The following is a 10,322-nucleotide window of genomic DNA, read 5'->3' on the forward strand; positions in this document are numbered from 1 at the left end:
ACAGTTAAGTCTTCTGCTGTGACCGCTGCCAATGCTCGATGCACCACTGCGGGATTTGCTGATGTTCAGCACCAGGATCTGACACCAGCGGGCTCACACAGTGTTCTTAGCAGTAAGATGCCGGAGGGGCAATTGCCCCGAATTCCCCATTAAACCCCAAATTGTCACCAATTATTCCAACCAGAGATTTACCATCACATCCTGCCACAACTCAGAGCCAGGAATAAAATATGTACGCTCGTTCCACTTAGATGTGGATATCAAGGATGTATGTTAATGTACTGCTTGAGATGCATCAGCATCAGGCACTTCACATTGAGACCTGCCACCGATGAGTCACCGAATGGGGGAGGCAAATGTTAACTAGCCATTCAAGCACAAGACTTAACATCAGGTCTAACAAAGAGACATAGCCATCTCTATGGCCGTCAACTCATTCTAACTTTAATTAAAAACAATGGCCAGGCTTTTGGATAAGAAGCAAATAAAATAAATTTTGGAGAGATGGAATTTATCTGGATCCACCAGGTGACTTCAGTAATGCAGTTGTTTATGAAAGCAAACATACTGCAGCATGAAGCAGTTTTCCCCAACAGTTGCCATCTCAAGAGGCAGGATGAAACGGGTCTGGCTTGTGAGAAGCACGAAAGGATCGAGCATTACCAACATGGGGGAAGAAGGAAGCCTCTCTAAATTAATCTTTGTGTAGACAGGTTAAAAATGAGGGGAAATTAAGACATTGGTAACTGTATCTATTTTGAATGCTGTAAAACATTCTTTTTTTGCATTTTTCCTAGCCTGTTTTTTAATTAAGAATGGGTTTGAGGTAACTGGATAACTTCCAAGTATTCCCCACCAAGATGATGTGAAAACCCATTAAATTGGTGGCAGGAAGAGAATCAGGCATCCAGGAAATCCTGTGCACCCAGTGAAGGAGCACACCAGGACTGCTGGTCTTGCAGGACTAACAAGTGATAACAAAAAAACAACTTCTATTGATAGGTGGTAGCCAGAAAGGTTGTATGGGGAGCAGCAAGATACTGGGGTGCATTTCTGAGTCTGCAAGTTCCCAAGAGAGCTTGTCGCACTGCCGCGTTAATATTTATTGTTTACCTGCTCTGGGCACCACACACCATTGCTGATGAACACCTCCCTGAGTGGGGAATCAGGCTTTTCACAAATCCCTCATGAACCCACAACTGAATCGCAAAGCCTAAAAGCAGATCTTAACATGAGATTTTTAACATGTGGTTTTACGTTGAGGCAGTGCAGCAGGGCTAGGAGGAAATAGTAAGTTTTGCATCAGGACATCTGAAGGAACTCACTGCTTTGCTTCCCCACCCAGCTATTGCACTACAGCAGCTTCGGCTGGAATCTAAACTGAGCTCAGGGATCTGAACTATGAGCAGTTTAAGTCTTGCAATTCTATGTCCTAGAGCAGGGGCTGAGAGGGGACAAGGAAAGGAGATAATACAGGTCCATGTGAACGTAAGGTCTACCTCGGTCTGCCTATCTGCACCAGCCCAGCAAAGCGTTCAGTAATGCACTGCATCATATTGGCCTTGACTTCACACTTCTTGTGGGAAAAAAACTGAAATGAGGACCACAAAACATCCAGATATAGGGCTAGGAGGCTCCTCTACTCCTTCCTCTGTGCGTCCAGGCAGATCTCAATTCCCTAGAACAAACGGCCATGGTCTTTTAGCCTGGGACAGTGGGAGAAGGGATAGGTCCTAGGGACCAGAACAAGTGTTTTTTATCAATTCCAAGACCTGTTTATGATATCCAGTGTGTGACTGAAAACTTACTGGGAAGCTGTCCTGAGTAAGAGCCATTTTATTGCACATTTCCACAAAATGCTTCAAGTACTCTTCATCCAGGATCAGGTAAACAGGGACGTGCCGTCTGCTCGAGGCCTCCAGCAGGTCACACAGTATTTCCATGTCTGTAAACAGATCCATCACAATCGCTATCACCTAGCCAGGAGAAAAAAGGGGGTGGGGGGAGACAAGAGACGGTTGAAATCTCATGCCCAAGTGAATTGCGCTTTGAACTATGAATTAAGTATTCAGACTTCCTGAGTTGCTGAGCATCTGCGGCCCCAAGAATGGAGATTGCTTCTGGACCTTTGTGTTTAACAGCCCTTACCCCACCATAGCAGATAAAATCACTTTTAATAACTATGAAGACATTCCCCATCCAGCTACCTCCTGTCTCATCTGTCACTCACAGAAAGAAATAGCTGAAAGGGTAATGCATGTGCACAAACTCTGAATATCATTGATGCAACAAGTATGTATTGCCTGAAGCAAATATGCCAGAACTACAGCACACAAATGGAAGAGCTGAGACTGACCAAAAATCATTATTCAATTGGTATGAGTGACTCCATAGATGACTACCATATTAATAGATTTTTTTTCAGGAAGGACACACTGCCAGGTAAGGGAGAAGGTATCTTGATCAAGTACGTTAATGCTGTTGTTCCAGGATCACATCCTAGGGGCAACAAGACAAAACCATAGAATAACGTGTGCGGGAAGGATCCCTTCCCCTTCCCTGCTGGCAGCAGCCCTGGATGCAAGTGATAGTTATGAAATCTAATAGTACGTAGAAGGAATAATGCTAACATTATTAAAAAGATTTTCTTGAATTAACCCAAGGCTTGCAAGATAAGGTCTCCAAGGGAGGGGTTTTAAAAAGGAAAAGAATTTTAAAGAGAACTGCCAGTTCTTTAAAGAATGAGATTGAAGAAGGCCATGGCAACCCATCCCACTGTGGAGATGGGATGGGAGGCAGCAGACCATCCTGGCTAAATGAATTGTCAAAAAACTGGAAGGAAAACACAGAAAAGGGAAGGTCGGTCATGACAAGTACCTACTACAAGTGAGTTGACCCAGAACTAGAAAATTCAAAGTACAGTATGACCTGCAACCAGAACAACAGGTCAAGGGAAATCAATCATATACAGATCAAGATGTAACTACAGAATCTGTTCCACTGTTCCTCACAGAGTGAGGCTGCCAGCAGACAACTTCAATGCAGCCATTATTTGGATCAGAAAGGGACTGCTGGGATCCATCTTTTGGCCATCACCATTAGTGACCGGAATCAGGGGGACATCTCGGAGAAGGAAGGAACAGGCAGGAGAGGACTTGCTGAGCTGGATCATTTGCCAGGCCTGACACACTTCACTGAGGGTGCTTGCAGAGCAAGCCAGTGACTTAGACCTTGAACCATTAACAGTTAACACTGAGAACTCAATGGAAGATGGCAACACACTAAGGGACTGAAGAAGGTAAAGTAGTGAAGGATTTACCAACAGGCCAGCTTCATTTCAAAAGCTGAAAAAATAACAGAACTACGGACCAAATACTTTGGTCTCAGTCTTTACCACATCTTAGCAGCAAATAAGGTAACTGTTTGGTACTTGTAAGTTGTGTGCATAAGTCTGATTTTAAGTTTCTGCACCTAGTAGAGGATGTCCAAATAAAGATGATCCAAAGGCACTGAGTTTTGGAGTGAAGCTCCAACAGCCTACTTTACCCTACTACTCAATGTTCATGTCCTGCATTGCACCTTGCACACAAAATGCATGACAGAGTTTGTTCTGCTGCTCATCATGCACCCTGTGAGGAGGTAGGAACCCTGTTTTCAAATACCTCCTCCGCCTGTGTTACAGCACGGCCATGAATGCAATTCTCCATGGTCCAAATCACCCTATGAAGCAGACCACATAGGGTGAGTTTTCCTCTGCCACTTCTGCTCAGCTGCTACTCTTCAAACAAAGAGTTAAATACAGAGAACAGCAGTGAGATTGACTTCTACGTGTCCAGTGGTTCAAGCTTTAAACAGAAACAGGCTGAATCACATTCACGGGTCTGACCTGGAATAGCTTCAGAAAAGAGTAGTGGAGCTCCAAGTGTCACTGTCCTTGTATGTGGGGACAGGTTCACGTCTCTGCTCCAGACTGGCACGCTGGCCCCAAATTGTCCACTGCCCAGTAGCTCTTCTGCTCTGTTTTCATTAATAAACTGCCTCTTTCTAGGCTCATACTCATGGCCTAGGTGCTGAATGGAGGCAGCTGCCATGGGCAGAGCAGGGCCCCATAGGCTTCCCCATGCTCTTCTGCCCAGTCTTTTGCTTGGCAAGCTGGCTCCTCTCAACCCCACTCCACCTGCACACACCATGGAGAGACCCTCTGCACCAGAGCCAGGACAATGCCAAAAGGTTGCTTCCTGCTCCCTTGGGGGTCTATCCCTTTTGCAGATAGACAAGATTTCTTGGTTCTATCTAATTTGTCCCCAAAGACCATCTCTGTGATGATGCCTTGCACACTGTCATTCATCCTCAACATCTTGCAGCAGACCCCAGGCCTAGCCCACCACAGCAGGGTTTGGGGAAGGACCTTCCCGGAGGTTGGTGGGCATATGGGACACAAGACAGCTGTCATCAAGAGCTAAAAATCATTCCTCCTGTTCAGGCCAAAGCCACATCTCCACCCTCTCGCCCAGGCCCTGTGAGATACAGGCTTCAGAGCCTGACTCCAAAGGGCACCTCTGTTGTAGCCCTCATCAGTGTTGTCTTCCCAGAAGCCTTATGAGGCTGTGAACTCCTCCTCTCCTGAAATGCACCCATCTGGTGTAGACAGCAGAGTCAGCCCTGGAAGAGCTCTGAAAGCAGTGAGAAGCATCTTCATCTTCCCAAATTAATGTTGCTGCTGGCCTGTCAGCATTAGGTACCACTGAGACCCCCACAAAAAAGCAGGAATTTACCATGTCTTTCCACGCTGGCCTTCAGCCAAAGACCAAAGGCAATTTAGACAAATGACTTTGATGGGCCACCCATCCTCTAATGATGAAGCACCAAGAAAAAAAACTACAGCCCAAATCTTGCGTAAGGCCTCAGGCAAGACCCTCGCAGCCACACTTGCCTCACGATATTCCAGCTCATCTCAAGCTTAGGTCTGAGGTAGGCTTGGCGCTGGAGACAATCTAAACTTGGCTTGGGAAGTCAGTAAGATGGAGTCATGAGAGATCAATGCTCCTTTGTCCCCAGACCCTACATGCTCAGAGGCACTGTTTGCACCTAGTGTGCACAGAAGGTCCACATCCTCTTGCTTTTCTCTACCAGTGCTCACAGGCTTCGGCAGAGTTCGGGGCTGTTGCTTGCCCAAAAATGGCACTGCCAGTCTGCAGCGCTCACTGTGAGGGATGGGGCTGAGCAGGCAGTGGCATGGCTGGAGTCACCCGTGGCACCCAGCACCCTGGGCTGGATGCAGCTGGCTGCCAGGCAGACCTGCATCTCCTGGCAGCCTTGTGGCAGGGCTCCGGCGTCAGCGCAGGAGCAAGCGCCCCAGGCAGCGGGACGCCAGCTTGTGCAAGCTGGGTGGAGCCCTGCGTGATAGTCAGACTCATGTTTTCCGAAGCAGGTCTTGGCTTGGCATCAGGAGGTGGAACAGGCTATAGCTCTATTCACGGCCTCCTTGCAAGTGATCCTTTCACAGGAGGGATTTGGGTAGAGTTGCTCCTGGTGGTGCTGGCAGCTGATGTCAGGCAAGAAGGCTGGCAGCCCCATGCACACCGCAGTTTGCAGCAAGGAGCATTGCAGTGGGGAGCGAGGGGAGGTTGTGCCCTGCCACAGCCTCTCAGGGTGGAGATGCAGGCGCACGCAGTTGGGCTGCTTATTCTAAGCATGGGTGCCACAGGACAACTGTAAGGGTGACTCAGATCACCATATCCTCTGAGTAGACAAAGCAGGCAGCTCCTATAATAACGTCAGCTCAGCCTCATAGCCAAGAAGTTTTGGGGGAAGGCGACCGTGGAAGTTTTCCCCTTGAAACCTCCTAAGAACGCACTGTCACAAAAGTGAGGTCTAAAGCCTCAAAAGATAATTTCCAACAGCTCTATAAAGCAGTGGAAGTTAGGTACCCAAGTACCATCTCCAGTTCAGGCTCCTGACAAGTCATGTCTCACGTTTACATGCCTTGGGCATTTCAGTCAATCTGGCCTTACAAACCTAAGCAATGTATGTCCAGTGCCTCCAGCCCCTCGATTTCAGTGGTGGGAGCTGCAAGGCTGGGGCTGGTTCAGAGCATCCCCGTTCCTCACCATGGTGATCACAGCTTCCAAGCCCATGGCACAGCCTTGGCAGGTCAGGACATTGCAAAGACAGAGCTGCCCCACAGGCTCTAGAAAATTCACACTTTAGCATTGTAGGGTTAAATCATGACATTTCTAAATCCACTTCTGGAAACTCACAATTCAGCAATTACTGCAGTCATCACTTTGGGAATTACAGCACTTACCAGCACCCCACTGGGGTTGCCATCTGTCTGGTTTCTAACCAGCACAGCTGGTTTTACTGGTATTTGCCAATAGCAGTGTGGTTTTGGTCATTACCGTAGTATTGCCATTTGAAGCAATACATTGCTTGTCTGGGGGACCATCAGGGACGCAGCCAGCGTCAGAGTTGTACAAGAGGGGTGAAAGGAGTATGGACAGTTCAAAATAGATTGGAGCTCATTCAACAAACATAAAATTGTAGTAGTATTATCAAATGAAGGCTAAGGTGTGGCTGCGCTGCATCTTCTTATGTCTGCAAAGAGAAAAGCTCAAATCTGAAAATACATCTTCAAAGACAGCTGGTTAAATACAGCAAAGTAGAAAGACAAACCACACCAGCAAAAGGTACCAATAAAACAAATGCCCTTTTTGCTGATTTGTCAGTACAAATATGCTGTTGCAAAATACGTCAGCTGATGTTGTTCTGTATGACTGCACAGGAGAAAACAGCAAACAACATTTCCAGACACACACCTTCCTGTCTGCAGGACCCAGGAAAAGCATTCAGGGATCTCAACATCTTTCCCACATCCCACCAGGACTGTATCTCCCTTCTATGTTAGCTGCAAGCACACAGGAGGAGAAACACTCTAAAGGAGGGCTATATGACAAGAGTTTGAAGTCTAATGGGGAAAACATTTGAAATGCAGAAACAGCAGTTGAAAAGCAAAAAGGCAAGCGGTTCTCCGCACAGTTGCTACTGGCACTTCAATCAAAAGATGTTTTTACCTCTGGTTGCTCTTTTGTCACTAAAAGACATACAGGTAACATCCTTTCGGATGGTTTGGTGAGCAAAATGACTCAGTAGCTACTTAAAGATGTGTAACTGGGGCTGTGAATGAGCTGGAACTGCCATCAATCATAGAGTTAATCATGGGAAGCACTGGCCAGAGCTGCTAACCTAGAAGCCAGTAAAACACCACTAATAAACCAATAAGATGGTTGAAAACTCATTCTCACATTTCAGGCAACAGTCAAAAACATCGTGTGAAAATCCCCAGCTTGAACATAAAGGGCTGAAGATTGTCAGTGCTTTTTCAAGCCAAGCAAAAAAAGAAAAAAGCTCAAAATGTACTTAAAGTACAATAAAGCACCTACTGCCTGGGCAACCTCCCTGCAGCAATAAAGAAGTTCCTGTGAGCTGAGAAAGCAGCAAGATGTTTTTCCTGTGGTTTAAAGGATCATAATATCGTCAGAGATCCGGGACACGTGCTAAGTGACAAGGGGACATTTCTTGGTAGTCATTTACTTTGTGCATTCTGCCATGACTATGTTTTAATCTCCATTGCTGAAAAGGATGCAGTAAGTGTCACAGGACTTTTCAGATCATTTAAGATATCATAAACCAGCTGCCTGCAAGGACAAACAAAGCTTTTTGTCACTTACTTCCTGGACAAAAACTTCCCGTATTTGCCTACAAAGGTGCAAGAGGAGTTCAGGCATTAAGCAATGGCTGCTTACAACTGAGCAGTAGCTTACGTGGCAAAACGGTTTTCTTTTGGACAAAAGAAAAAACATCCCCGTTCACCTCGTATCACGCCCAGATTTCAATGATATGTGGTTCTTTGATGATGTTATGATGCTGCACAGCAATCTGAGCTGTGGCCCCAGTTTCATCTGCCGGGGACAACATAACTTCATTTGCTCAAATCTGCAGATGGTGATAGAAGGGAACATTTTTAGCTCAGTCTGCCTGGAAACAGCTCGTGTTCTTGACACAGCTGAAGTCCAGGATTAACAATTCTTTATCTCCCACTTTCTGCACTAGGCAGTAATGAATTTAAGGAGTGACTGTGTAGTGAAATGAGAAACTACCAGAGCGATAAGAGAAATTGCCTAGAAGCTGCCTGGTTAAAAGTGAACTTTGCACTAAAAGTTTACTCGGTATTGCCACGCTATTGAAATGGAATACTACAAAAGAAAATCAACATGGAACAGATCAAAAGAACTATAAAGAGGAGGACAAATTCAATAAAAGCTGAAATTATGTCTGAGATACAGTTGCCCAAGCTGCTGCTTTAGTACACAGTATAGCGGCAAAGTAAAAACAAACAAGAAAGAGCATAATTTAGTGAGTAAATTCACACCAGGATTGTGCTTGGTAGGCAAGTATTGTAGTCGTCTAGTTTTTATTACATCTGGGGGCTGGCAATCTCTACCCAGCAGAAACTGTGCGATGGGGCAAAACGGGCTGGTCTTACTCATTCTCAGAGAGGCACAGACATCAAGTCTAGAAGATACGATGATGTATTTTAACTTACTTCAAACCACGGGCAGGGATTTTCAGTCCCACGAGTTTACTCAGGTCCTGTGTTCTCCCACAGCAACTCACCAGTGGTATCCCTTTTGTCCTGCTTAACATGATGTCCAGGGGTCAAGAAAATCCCTGGCCGTGCAAACTCCCTGGCAGAGGGCAGATGGGCTGGCTGGGGCACACTTGGCAGCTGAGGACAGCGAAGCGTTAACGCTGCATGCCCTGCCACTCACTTGCTCCAGGCTTTGGTACCGTGCCCTGCATACCCACAAACATAGACGCAGAGTGCCTTAAAGGGCACTGCTGGTATCACATGAAATCCCAGGCAGAAAGAAATTAGGAGGAAAGGAAAGGAGCAGGAACAGTTACAGCTCTGCTAAAGAAAAAGCAGTCACATCATGCCAGACATCCAGAGAGCAGCAACTACTTGGAGCATGTGGTGCACACTTGTGGGACCAGCCACCAGGACTCGGGTGCTGTGGCACAAGACTCCACTCAAGGGACACAGCTCTATACATACCGTCCGTGCCCGGCTGATCAGAGACCGGAGCAAATCCTTAATGCTGTTAGCTTTGTTTCTTTGGAAAATCACAGTTGCTTGAGTCTGGCCAGACATTGTGAGGAGCGGCGTCCCTGGCCACCCCAGCTCCAGCTCTGGAGGGTGCACATCAGACATGAGTGGAAAGTAGGTGCCAGACGTTAGCTCAGAGTTGACAGAGGACCTGTCTCCAGTGTCCACATCGCCCGGGTCAGCCTCTTTGTCTTTCATTGCACTGGGATCTGGAAAGCTTTGATTTCTCTGATGGCTCATATATTCCATGTCCAGCGTGGAAAGAAAAGGCAGCTCCCGTTCCTCAGTGATGGCACTCAGATAGCCGCGTTCCCCCTGCTCAAGAAAGGCGTCTATGGCAACCCTGGCTGATTCACTGTGCTGGAGCACCAGTGGAGTGGGCTCCCTCCACCATGGCTTCTTCAGCTGCTCTAGGCGGCTCTTCAGGGGCCCAGACACCCCTTGCTGTCCCCCATAGCTGCGGTGGAACTGGGGTCTCACCTCTACTGCCAGGTAGTTGAACATGACCAGAGCTGTTGATGCTACCAAGTGCCTCTCCAGCTGGATTAGTTCTCTGTCCAACTCCAGGTCTTTTCTGGCCCTCTTGTACTCCTGAGCTCCTCCCAACAGGTTCCTTCAGGACTCAGCATGAGCTCTGCTCCTCCGCTTGGGAGTTAATCACCAGGTACAGCCTCCCACTCTGGGGGAGGAGCTGGCTTTCCCCAGCTCCCTCACTTGGCTTCCTTAGACACACACCTGATACTTGGTGCTTAGAGTATCCCTTTTACAAGGGAAGGCAGATCAGCTCTTCAAGCTGCTCCTTCCCTTTCCTTGTAACTGATTCATGCTCTGCCCTCCCCTTCCCTACTGAGAGGTCCCCACCCTTGGCCAAGCAGGCTCTAACCTGTTTTGTCCCTCATTGTGCTCCCAGTGGAAATGCAGATGCTGAAACTTGTTCCTTCTTGAAATTCATTCCAAATCAAACATGCTTCTCAGTGTCAGTTATAATGAAATACAAATATCCCAAGTGGGTAATCAGACTTGGCCAAGAAACTCATTCATCCCTGAACCATAGCTCACGCTCCTCCTTAGCATTTCTTGGGAGCCTGGGCTCTGCTAGACTGGCACCCAGCAGAGAAGCAAAACACATTCTCTTTTGATATCACAAGGTCAC

General features: G+C 47.1%; 1 protein-coding gene across 1 annotated transcript in view; it reads right to left on the reverse strand.

The window, feature by feature from the left end:
* Positions 1-9,785, reverse strand: part of FAM83C (family with sequence similarity 83, member C) — a 27,945-nt gene extending 18,160 nt beyond the window's left edge. Inside the window, exons 1-2 of the mRNA XM_009708273.1 lie at positions 9,119-9,785; positions 1,809-1,976 (exon numbers count right to left, since the gene is read on the reverse strand). Of these exons, the coding sequence (XP_009706575.1) occupies positions 1,809-1,976; positions 9,119-9,673 (723 nt within the window). The 5' untranslated portion in view covers positions 9,674-9,785. The remainder of the gene's footprint in view (positions 1-1,808; positions 1,977-9,118) is intronic.
* Positions 9,786-10,322: the final 537 nt, after the last annotated feature.

The sequence above is a fragment of the Cariama cristata genome, unplaced genomic scaffold (genome assembly GCF_000690535.1).
Source record: "Cariama cristata isolate BGI_N322 unplaced genomic scaffold, ASM69053v1 scaffold6659, whole genome shotgun sequence".
NCBI lineage: Eukaryota > Metazoa > Chordata > Aves > Cariamiformes > Cariamidae > Cariama > Cariama cristata.